At 38.3% G+C, this 12428-nt stretch overlaps 1 protein-coding gene across 1 annotated transcript; it reads right to left on the bottom strand.

Moving 5' to 3' along the window:
- Positions 1–887: 887 nt before the first annotated feature.
- Positions 888–11115, bottom strand: LOC135753355 (myosin heavy chain, fast skeletal muscle-like). Its single transcript, XM_065271420.2, has 39 exons — positions 10909–11115; positions 10684–10827; positions 10445–10601; positions 10328–10355; positions 10033–10138; positions 9807–9899; positions 9644–9707; positions 9453–9551; positions 9262–9365; positions 9039–9177; positions 8807–8925; positions 8498–8647; positions 8245–8415; positions 7857–8157; positions 7666–7736; positions 7473–7560; positions 7262–7379; positions 7060–7183; positions 6819–6955; positions 5992–6247; positions 5679–5921; positions 5410–5586; positions 5181–5326; positions 5009–5099; positions 4538–4927; positions 4333–4459; positions 4024–4142; positions 3746–3942; positions 3477–3660; positions 3193–3358; positions 2933–3057; positions 2528–2836; positions 2181–2384; positions 1978–2103; positions 1710–1880; positions 1460–1564; positions 1289–1384; positions 1076–1207; positions 888–979 (listed from the first exon to the last, which is right to left on the bottom strand). Exons 1-39 carry the CDS (start codon positions 11113–11115, stop codon positions 959–961), a joined length of 5805 nt encoding a protein of 1934 aa, XP_065127492.2. The 3' UTR covers positions 888–958.
- Between the last annotated feature and the right edge of the window lie 1313 nt (positions 11116–12428).

Genomic DNA, 12428 nt, shown 5'->3' with positions numbered 1-12428 from the left:
AGTCAGATCAATGTTGAATTTTGACATTAGGCAACTGTTGATTCATGACATCAGGCCAATGTTGATCTGACAACAAGACACATTGATGTTCTGATGTCAAGACCCATGTGGTTCTGACGTCAAGACCTAACATTGATTTGACGTCAAGACCAAACATTGATCAGACGTAAAATCTAACGTTGATTTGACTTCAGAATCGAATGTTGATCTGATGTCAAAATCTAACATTGATCTGATGTCAAAATCCAACATTGATCTGATGTTACAATGCAATGATGATCTGACGTAAAAATCCAACTTTGATTTGAAATCAGGATCCAATGTTGATCTGACGTCAAGACCTAACATTGGCCTGTTTTAATGAGTTTTAATGAGTTTACTATTATTTTAAAATGAAGTGTACATTCAGTACTTACAGACTATGTTAAACTTTTAACTTTCTCATTGCAAAACAAGTTGACAAGGTTTGTCTACAAACTTTAATATCTTGTTTTAAAACCATATTAATGAAGTTAATTGAAAGACATTTCATGTTATTTCTTTTTGTTTATTGTTATTACTTGCTTACAAAGCCACAGATTGAATGCTTAAGTCAAACTAAGACTTCTAGTGGCCTGTTGTAATGCGTAAAAATTCTGCATTGTTTTTTTCCTATCTTTGTGATTTTGGTAATTGATGTGATCATTTGCAGTGTGTCGGTGCTTTGTTGCAAGTTTTAAACCACCCAAACACTATAATTGATATTTTTTGTTAAATGATTGAGGTATTTTCTAACAGAAACCTTTAGAGCTGCAGTGATATTTTATGCATGTCCACAATTTGGATAAAATGTAAAATAAACCATTTGCATATGGTGAAAAAATGATATTAAGGTATAGACCAGTTGATGATTACAAAATGTTTATTATGTTTTCAGAATAACCATTGTAAATTATAAGTCAAGCTTCTGCTGTGTTCTCTATTCAGCGGCCTCTTTGCCCTTGAAAAACAAAGAGATAATGTCAGTCTTTGATTTGTGCTGGCTATCATAATTAAAGACAATTTAAATTGACATTTATCAGTTATTAAAAGTTACCTTTCCAGCATCGCGGCTCTTGGCTCTGAGTTTGTTTACTTGAGACTCAGCAATGTCAGCACGCTCCTCTGCCTCCTCCAGCTCATGCTGCACCTTCCTCAACTTGGACAGGTGAGTGTTGGCTTGCTCGTCCTGCAAAGTTAAGAACAGTTAAAAAGGGTACTAGAGATCTCAAATGTTGGGTTCTTTATAATTCTCAAATCAGATACTTACAGCTTCTTCAGCCTGTCTCTTGTAAGCCTTGACCTTCAGCTGAAGCTTGTCAACAAGATCCTGCAGTCTGTTGAGGTTCTTCTTATCCTCCTCAGTCTGCAGGAAATACGAACACGTTAGACTAAAATATAGCCAAATTATTTAAAATTATTGTTTTTCCAGATTCTTTACCTGGTAGGTGAGCTCCTTCACTCTCCTCTCATATTTGCGGACACCTTTAACAGCATCAACTCCACGTCTCTGTTCTGCCTCAACCTCAGCTTCAAGCTCACGGACCTAAGTAAGAGATATTATTAGATTTATGTTATGCAAAGAAAACATCTTTGTTAATCAACAACATAATATGCATTATTATACTATGACATACACTTCACAACGCCTGTATCATTACTATGAAAATTGAAATGGAAAGAAAACTCACTCTGCTCTCCAGTTTCTGGAGTTGTTTCTTTCCTCCCTTCATGGCCAGATTCTCAGCCTCATCCAGACGGTGCTGCAGATCCTTAACTGTGACCTCTAGGTTCTTCTTCATCCTCTCCAGGTGAGCACTGGTGTCCTGCTCCTTCTTGAGCTCTTCTGCCATCATTGCAGCCTTTTACATAAGTACAAATATATATTAAAATAAAATGTATGAAAGTATGCAAAAAATATTTGTGAGTGTGAAACATTTAGGAGTTACTATTGCTCACATCAGTGATGGCCTTCTTGGCCTTTTCCTCTGCATTTCTTGCTTCCTGCACAGTGTCATCAACTTCACCCTGGATCTGAACAAGGTCAGCCTCAAGCTTCTTCTTGGTGTTCAGGAGACTTGTGTTCTAAAATAAATGAGGGTTAGATTAAAACAAACATATAAAATCTGTAGCATTTGGGAAAAAATTTGCTTAAAGATTACCTGGGAGTGCAGCAGCCCAACACGCTCACTGGCATCCACCAGCTCTTGTTCAGCCACTTTGCGACCTCTCTCTGTCTGCTCCAAAGCAGCTCTCAGCTCCTCAATCTCTGACTGCATCAGAGTATTTCTGCGCTCCACCATGGCCACCTGCTCTTTCATGTCTTCCTGTCCTCTCACGGCCTCATCAAGGTGCAGTTGGGCATCCTGAACATAACAATACTTTTAAAATATGCTTTTGTGCTAAAACCTTTACATAACACACTTAGTTTAGATTATACAGTAAATCAACATTCAGGCATCGAAAAGTATCTACTTAGAGTAATACCCGCCAAGCGATGGTCACATACCTTGAGTTGTCCCTGAACATTCCTCAGCTGTTTCTGGGCCTCAGCAGCCTGGCGATTGGCATGGCTCAGCTGAATCTCCATCTCATTAAGGTCTCCCTCCATCTTCTTCTTGATTCTCAGAGAATCGTTTCTGCTCCTGACCTCAGAGTCAAGTGTGCTCTGCATGGATTCAATGACTTTCTGGCTGTTTCTCTTGATCTGCTCGACCTCCTCATCCTTCTCTGCAAGCTTCCTGTCAACCTCACTCTTCAACTGGTTAAGCTCAAGCTGGACACGAAGAATCTTGGACTCTTCATGCTCCAGGGTGCCCTTTTAAATTTTTTATGACAGAATATTTTAGAATTTCAATGTTCATTAATAATGTTCTGATAAGAAATTGAATTAGTCTAATCTCCAGATACTCACTTCAGCCTCCTCCAGAGCGGTCTGAATCTCAGCCTTCTCAGTCTCTACTGCTTTCTTGGCCTTTTCAAGCTCATGGATGCTCTTACCAGTGTCACCCAACTGCTCTGTCAGATCTGAGATCTCCTCTACATGCGAGATAGGAAACACTTTTAGTATATAGTAAACAATACACATTCTGTGATTTACTAATGTTGATTTTATATTTTTGTAAATTTTAATATATTCAGATGCCTATATTCATTCAACAATTTATTTCTTACGCTGGAGATTCTTGTTTTCTCTCTTGAGTGTCTCCAGATGATCCAGAGTCTCCTCATAAGAGTTCTTCAACTTGAACAGTTCAGTGCTGAGTGAGCGAGCTTCTTTCTGTGCACCCTCCAGCTCTGCCTGGCCTTCTTCATATTTCTGCTTCCATTCTGCCAGAATCTTGGGTGAGGAAATTTCAGGGTGAAGGAAATGTTATTAAATGTAGAATGCTGAATTGAGTTTTTATTCAAGTGTTAAACAACAACTGTGTACCACACAGGGACTCAGAATTGCTTACCTTGTCAAAGTTCCTCTGTTTCTTATCAAGGTTGGCAGCCAAACCATTGGCTCTCTCCACATCAATCATGAGGTCCTCCACCTCACCCTGAAGTCTCTGCTTGGTCTTTTCCAGAGAGGCACATTTGGAGTTCACTGCCTCAATCTGTTCCTCTGCCTCCTGCAGGCGCTGAGTCAGCTTCTTCCTGTAATGCATTTCATAACCAGTAGTCAGAACAAGCAAGCAATTTTATTAACAGATATTTTATCAGGTTTTGTTCATATTCGTACTTGGCCTCTTCAAGTTCTTCTGTGCGCTGGATGGCATCAGTTTCATATTTGGTTCTCCATTGAGCAACCTCACTGTTGGCTTTAGACATTCCCCTCTGGAGCTCAGCCTTTGCCTCCTGCTCTTCCTCAAACTGCTCACGGAGGAGGTCACAGTCATGGCGAGCTGACTGCACTGCATGGGCCAGAGCGTTCTTAGCCTAGAAGATGAAATCCGATGTTGTTACCTTTGCCCTGCAATAACTGGCAAGTGTGCAATCCCAATGATTGTTTTGTTTTACCTTAACCTCCTCTTCAATCTGCCTCTTAAGCTCCTCAATTTGCTGAGTGAAAGCTTGTTTGCCTCTGGTGAGCTGAGAAACAAGAGCCTCCTTCTCCTCAAGCTGACGGCCAAACTCACCTTGTAAGATTTAGATACACATGTAGTGGATTCGTGCTATATATACTAAACTGTTTTTGAAACAAGCTCTATGAAGCAAGTGTGTAGCAAAAATTTATAAATTACAATATTTCATTTAACAGTCTAATCTAAATAGTTAATTAAACAGGACTGTTATGTGCAACATTTTTTAAACTTTGTTGTTTGTTACCATTTTCGGTTTGAAGTCTTGCTCTTTGAGTACTGAGGTCATTCAGCTGGCGAAGGTTCTCATCATTCTTAGACTTAATTTCACTAAGTTGGTCCTCCAGTGTGCGGCTCGTCTTTTCAAGATTTGCCTAGAAAAACAAAGTCATTAAATCTTTGATAATCCTAATCATATTCACATTTATTCTTCTAGAAATAACAATTTCAACCTTTGCTTTGGCAATAGCCTCCATGTTGCTGGAAAGATCATCAATCTCCATTTTGTATTCACTCTTCTCTTTCTCAAGCTTCTGCTTGACACGCTGGAGGTTGTCGATTTGCTCTCCCAGCTCAGCCACACTGTCTGCTTGTTTCTTGCGGAGAGCAGCAGCGGTAGCTTCATGCTGAAGGGTGGATTCTTCAAGATCACGACGCAGCTTCTGGAATTCAGCTTCACGCTTCTTGTTCATCTCAATCTGAGCAGCAGTTGCTCCTCCAGCCTCCTCAAGCCTCTCACTGATCTCCTCAAGTTCTCTGGAGAGATCAGCTCTCTGCTTCTCAACCTTTGCACGAGCAGCACGCTCAGCCTCAATCTCTTCCTCCAGTTCCTCAATGCGAGCCTAAAGTGACAAGAAATCAAGCACACTATAACAATCTTGAATTTCCATTTTAAACAATGCTAAAAACATCCAACTAAATACCTGAAGCTCCTTGATCTTCTTCTGAAGTTGAGCCCCAAGAGATTGTTCATCTTCAATCTTGCTGAGCAGCTGGCTAGTTTCAAAGTCTTTCCTGATATATGCAAGAAAAACCATGTATGAAAAGTCACATTACAACAAGACAGTTTTAATAACATCATGTATTTTCAATTACTTCTTCAGCTTCTCATCAGATTGCTGCTTGTCATTCTCCAGGTCCATGATGGACTCCTGGGCCAATTTCAGGTCTCCTTCAAGCTTTCTCTTGGCTCTCTCAAGGTCCATACGGAGTTTCTTCTCTTGTTCCAGGGAACCCTCAAGCTGTTGGACCACAACAGTGACCATGTTTTCAAATTAGATGTATGGAAACAATTTAGTTAAAAAAGTTTGAAAAATGAACTCACATCATCAACTTGTTGCTCAAGCTTTGTCTTTGCTTTGGTCAGAGTGTTGACTTTGTCTTCTTCTGCCTGGAGGTCATCCAGAGTTTGCTGATGTGCCTCTTGGAGGGCTTTCTTCTCCTTTGTGAGCTTGCCAATGCTCTCATCCTGAGTTGCCATTTCCTCAGTCAGGTTCTTCACCTGTGAATTTTTCATAAATGAGCTCAGAATGAAAAAAAATTGACAGAATAAAACTAAATTTATGAAATCTAATGTTAAATTATTGCTCAAACCTTATTCTCAGTGGCATGTTTCTCTTTTTCCACTTTAGCCAAGGTGAGTTCCAGGTCATCAATGTCTTTCTTCAGCTCAGAACACTCATCCTCCAGTTTCCTCTTCTTGGCTGTCAGTTCAGCATTGATTTCTTCCTCATCCTCCAGTCTCTCAGTTGTCTCTTTGAGTTTAGCTTCGAGTTGGATTTTGCTCTTGATCAGACCTTCACATCTCTCCTCAGCATCTGAGAGATTCTCAGTTTCCTAAAAAAACACAATTAGAACCAGAATCCAAAGCATTCCATTTACTGAATTTACAGTAAAGAATACTCACAGAGGCCACTTGCAGCTGCAGATCATTTTTCTCTTGCAGCAGGGAAACCATCTTCTCTTCAAGCTCCTTCTTTTTAGCCTCAGCCTTTGCCAAAGCTTCTTTGCATTTTGTATAGTCCTCTTTCATGTTTGAAAGCTCCTTCTCAGTCTCAGCACTCTTCAGCAGAGGCTTAATCTTGTAGTAAACCTTCATCCATGGCCAGTGTTTGACATTCATGAATGAGCGAATGTTGTATTGAATGGTGTAAATGGAGTCCCTGATAAACAATAATTTTATACACAAAAAATATGGAATGTCAACATGATTCTTTGTGCTGTGCATAATTTACTTTTCATTTATATTTGTCACAGACTTAAAATGGATGCTGCTTCTTAAATCTAGTAAGATGTTGTGTTGAGAATACTGTCGTATTCAGTAGATATGCATTTGTTTTTGTATAGGTCATTTTTCAATCTTAAACTGAACTAAACAATGTAATTACCAGACATGGATGTAAACTGTTTAAAGGGTAATTATGACAGTATAATTATTTGCCATTGACAATTAGATATTTAATGTAGTGTACATTTTAATGACCATTTTTAGCAATTTTAACTATATATAATATATAGATTTATGCATTTGGCAGACACTTTTACAGGATACTTTTACTTAAGTTATATTTTTTTAGCAACATGTGTGTTCCCAACGATCAACCAATGACATTTTCATTGCCAACACAATACACTACTAACTGAGCTACAGGAATACAAGAAGATACAGGTTTATAACGACTGGATTATTTAAAAAAAAACAAAGAATGTTGTATTATTTCTAACATTACTCACCTCCTCTCCATCATCGTCACAAACTCTCTCCTCATGAGGAAACCACGGCACGCAGCCTGAGTCATTGTGACCAAAGCAGCCAGTTTTTCATCACGCATCTCCTCAAGAGTACCCAGAAGACCAGCTTTGAAGAACACCTGCATTCATGAACAATAATACAAATATTAATATCTATTGCATGTGTTCAAACTAAACATCAAGATTTCTGAATCTGTGAATCCTTGTCAACCAAAATATGAACCTTTGTGTGTCCAAATCTATACTGGTCATGGTCAACATCGATGGATCCCAGGAGTTTCTCAGAGGCCTTCTTGTTGTCCATAAACTGTCCCTCAGGGATAACACTGGCATTCAGGACCTTGTATCTGTTAAACAAGTATGAAATTGCATTAGATCTCTGAATAAATTTACAAAACGCACTATTTTTATGCAATCCCATTTACCTCTGTTTGAAGTCAGCATATAGGATTCTGCTTGGGAAGCCCTTTCTGCAGATTCTGATACCTTCCAGTACACCGTTACACCTCAGCTGATGGATGACCAGGTGGTTCTCCATAAGACCTGTAAAATGGAATAAGTTAAGATTTCAGATATTTACCATCATTGCATGTTTTTTCAGTTGTCTCAATATCTTTATGTGCTTTTTGTCTTCACCTGGAGTCTTGGACTCATTGGGAATCAGGCAACGTACAAAGTGAGGATGGGTGCTCCTCAAGTTGGTCATGAGTTTGCCCAAATTCTCCTGTAAAATTATTAATCACTTTCATTTTGATGATTCAGTCAAATTTTTATCATTGCTGTAGAATTGTTGTATTATTCACTTTCATTATCTTAGATAATGACGTACCCTGAACTGAGAAGACACGGTCTGCATAGAACCACCCTTCTTCTTGCCTCCCTTCTTGGCACCACCAGTTTCTTTTTAAATATATAAAGAGAAAGACATTAAATGTAATGGCAAGGCCGGAACCAAAACATGAATAAGAGTTTTCTTACATTGACAAACATAGTTCTATTAACACAACATGTTTATATTACCCTCAACAACAGGTGGGTAGAGAGTAGCCAAGAGTTTGACAGAAGACTTCTGGTACAGCTGCAAAACAGACTCATTCAGTGGATCCTTGTTCTTGTCCAACCAGCCAGCAACGTTGTAGTCCACAGTGCCAGCATAGTGAACCAGGGAGAAGTGAGCCTCAGCCTTGCCTTTGGCAGGCTTTGGTTTCTGGAAAGCATTGCACTTGCCAAGGTGCTGATCATACAGCTTGTTCTTGAAGGTGGTGTCTGAAGCCTTAGGGAACATGCACTCCTCTTCAAGGATGGAGAAGATACCCATGGGCTATTTAACAATGAATGAAAGGTATTACTATCACAGTTATGTGTTTGGAAAAAGAGAGAAATAAAGAGATTAGAAACCAGTAGGAACCTTCTCAATGAGCTCAATGCAGGCAGCCAAGTCCATGCCGAAGTCAATGAACTCCCAAACAATGCCCTCCTTCTTGTACTCCTCTTGTTCCAGCACAAACATGTGGTGGTTGAAGAACTGTTGCAGTTTCTCATTGGTGAAGTTGATGCACAGCTGCTCCATGCTGTTGAACTGGAGAAAAATATTAACATTTACTCAAAACTGATTATGAACAATTGAAGTTTGAGAAGAGAGAAAAATAAATCATTCTTACATCAAAGATCTCAAAGCCAGCAATATCCAGCACACCAATGAAGAACTGTCTGGCTTGTTTTGTATCCAACATCTGGTTGATACGTACGACCATCCACAAGAACATCCTCTCATAGATAGATTTGGCCAAGGCGCTAACAGAGTTGTAGACCTGGAAACAGAACACAAGTTTACATTTTATTAAAACTTTCTGTACTTGGGTTATAATACTGCAATCATACGCAGAGTGTTTCACATGTACTGCACACATATATACTGCACATTATATTGAGGCAAATAATTAATTGGACATATTTTAAGGCCTACATACCTGTGGCACAGTCTGACCTTTGGTTACAAACTCATTTCCGACCTTCACTCTTGGGTAGCACAAAGCTTTGAGCATATCAGCAGAGTTCAAGCCCAAAAGGTACGCAACTTTGTCAGCGTCTGAAATTGTTCAAATTGAAGAAAAATAATTATAACTTGATGCTGTGAACACTAAATCAAAGTATTGACTTAAAATACTATTCGTGACATAAACTAAAGCTACTTATTCTCACCCTCTGTGCCGTCAGGCTCAGCCTGCTCCTCACGCTGCTTCTGCTTGAACTTCATGTTACCATGATGCAGCACTGCTCCAGTGAATTTATAGATGCCCATCTTCTCCTCAGCATTGAAGCCCAGAATGTCAATGGCAGTCTGAAAATTACAGAAAGGGATGACCTTTAGGAACTGCCATATTTATGTAAAACCAGTGCCATTAATAAAATAGCAATGACTCACATCAGTAGCAACCAACTCCTCTTTATCATCAATGCTTGCCACTGTGATCTGACCCATACTGCACATGGGGAAGTCGTAGGGGTTGGTGGTGATGAGCGTCATTTCTGTAAAATACCAGATTGCATTAATGACAGAGAAGTTTACTACATTCACTGGCATTTTAAAGCTTTAAATGAAATACGTGCACCTACCAACCAGCTCAGGCTTATGGTTGGTCATCATCTGGTAGAAGATGTGGTAGCCTCTCTCATCTGAAAGCTGGAATGTCACTCTAGACTTCTCCAGCAGATCTGTTCAGAGGATGTATTTACAGTAAATCACAAACATCTAAAGAGATACAGACAAAGACAAGTGTGCAGGATGTATGATTTAGTCCACCTACATGTCTCAATATCAGCACTAGCAAGTTTCCCACTTGTGCCAAAGTGAATTCTGATGAATTTACCCTGTTCAAAGAAACATAGTAACATTTGAGTCAGTGTTGTGCAATCACACTGAGCTTCATAAAATTCAAACAGGTGTCACTCATGTAAATAAAAACTTACGAAACGAGAGGAGTTGTCATTTCTCACAGTCTTGGCATTACCATAAGCTTCAAGCAGAGGGTTGGCAGCAATGATCTGGTCCTCAAGAGATCCCTGTGTGGATAAAGGTTATTATGGTTATTAACACTTTGATAATATTTTGCATTAGACAAATTAAATGTAAAAAAATAGGAAGTAGTTTTAAGTTTCTTTGATGAGGTACAATTTATAGTATTATATAGAGTACCTGGATTTTGCTGGACTCTTTCTTCTTGTCACCACACACTGCAACTGTAGCAAAGTACTGAATGACACGTTTGGTGTTCACAGTCTTTCCAGCACCAGATTCTCCACTGGTTTATGAGAGATGATAAGAGAGACAGCATAAGAAGTGGACATTTTATAAGCCAACATTAATATTCTTATATTCTTATTCTATTTATTTCTAACATAGGCTAGGTAAATCCATATTTCTCTGAAATCTACTTCATAGTTCGAAACTCTTTCAAGAACTCTGTGTGAACTGTAGATTTAGTACTTACGTGATGAGGACAGACTGGTTCTCTCTGTCTGTAAATTGAATGGTCATTTTGTTTAAATAATTGCTTTATTAAAACAAAACAAAAAAATCATCTTGTGATTCAAGATTCTGATCTTACCAGTAAGCATGGACTGATAGGCATTGTCAGAGACAGAGAAGATGTGGGGTGGGGCCTCCATACGCTTTTTGCCTCTGTAGGCAGACACCACTTCTGCATCGTACACTGGGAGCCACTTGTAGGGGTTCACAGTAGCACAGAAAAGTCCAGAGTAGGTCTGAAAGCAACACAGAAATGATCAGATTGCAGCCTCACAGCCATAATGAACTTGAATGCTGCTTCACTTCTGCTTAACTTACATAGATCATCCATGCTGCATAACGCTCTTTGAGGTTATAAAGCACAGAGGGTTCATTGAGATGGGTCATCATGGCCATGTCCTCAATCTTGTCATACTTGGGAGGATTCATTGGGTGGACATCATCCTCCTTAACAACTTTCTCCTATAAAAGTGATTGAGCGGACATTAGATAGTGGGTAGCGGAATGTGAATCTAGGTTTTTCAGAAAATGTGGAAACTTTACCTCCTTAGTGTCAAGGGTAATGACAGTGACTTTGCCACCATCTTTACTCTTGATTGTTCCTTTGACGTACAGCTCTTTGTCATCAACCACATAGCAGGCAGTCTTAGCATCAAAGGGTTTGTTCTGAGCCTCAACTCTCTCCTTCTCAGGCTTACGGAGGTAAATGGCAGCCTTGCCATAAACGGCCATCTCAGCATCCGTACTCATGATGGCGGCCTTCTGCTGAAATAAAAAAAAATTCATGAGGTACATGAACAGGATATAAATTACATCTTTTTAGGTCTAATCATATAATTCTACTGTATGTTGTCCAGAAATTAAGTCAAAACTAACCTAAATGTCATCATACATTTTTATACTTTTGATGATTTGTCCTAGTCTGAAGAGTATAGAATGTAGGTTATTGTGTGTCATTATTAAATATCATCATCTTACCTTTTCACACTTCCTCAAATGCTGACAAAGATCCTCACACTGTAATACACATAGGAAGGTCACTGCCACATACATGTAAATACTGTACCATTTTTAAACTATTCAAAGACTTTGAAATAAAACATTAAGTCCCAAACAACATGACTAAAAAATAGTGAAATTGCACTATTGGTGGATTTGAGACACTCCATACTGGTTTTTTTACATCTAGTTTTTATCTAGTAGTTTCCAAGTGTTTCCCTAAGTGTTTTTTTCAAAGAAATGAAAGTTCATCTTACCACACAAACTCGACTAGCTTCCGGACGCAAATGTCTCCAGGTCTGCCTCTGCTCTTTATACTGTATTGACTTTGCTAGCAATGCAGAAGTTATATATGGCTTTCTCCAAATATGGCTTTACCCTAGATGTGAGTTAAGAAAGTGATCGGTTGGACCAATTGGTACTGCTGCCCAAAGTTCAAATAGCAAAGATGTAAATAGCCAAGCCTTTAGCATATCTTGTTAACTTGTTAATGCATTTCATTTACAATGCATAATGTTAAATAATAATGTCATTTGAGAGTCATAAAGATGCTTTGCTTTTGATTGCCTTTACTAATAGATTATTATAAGGTTTTTACTTAAAACATTGTTCAATATGTTAACATGTCATTTAAAATAAATTTGGGGTAACACAATTCACTGACATTGCTTCATTTGTAGATTGTACACTCAAAAAAAATATTTTCTATTTTGTTTATTTGTATTACGTCAATGTAATAAAGCTATGTTTGAGGACATTGGCATTGGTTCAATGTCATTATTGATTAATCCAGCAGAAAGAGTTTAATTGCATCCAAAAAACATGATAAGATACAAATATATTGTAACGTAATTATTTTACATGGAAATTAGCCACACTATTAAATTACATTTAGCATATATGGTGTTTGATTAAAAAAAATACATTAGATCAATGTAATATAATCATATTTAGAAAATTACATTGGTTTAATATAATAATGTGGAAATTTGACACATAATTATATTACATACATCTGATGTGGTGTTTGATTGTAATAAAAAAAATTACATTAGGTCAATCTA

The sequence above is a fragment of the Paramisgurnus dabryanus genome, chromosome 5 (assembly GCF_030506205.2).
Source record: "Paramisgurnus dabryanus chromosome 5, PD_genome_1.1, whole genome shotgun sequence".
Taxonomy (NCBI): domain Eukaryota; kingdom Metazoa; phylum Chordata; class Actinopteri; order Cypriniformes; family Cobitidae; genus Paramisgurnus; species Paramisgurnus dabryanus.
This window is presented reverse-complemented; position numbering and strand designations above follow the sequence as displayed.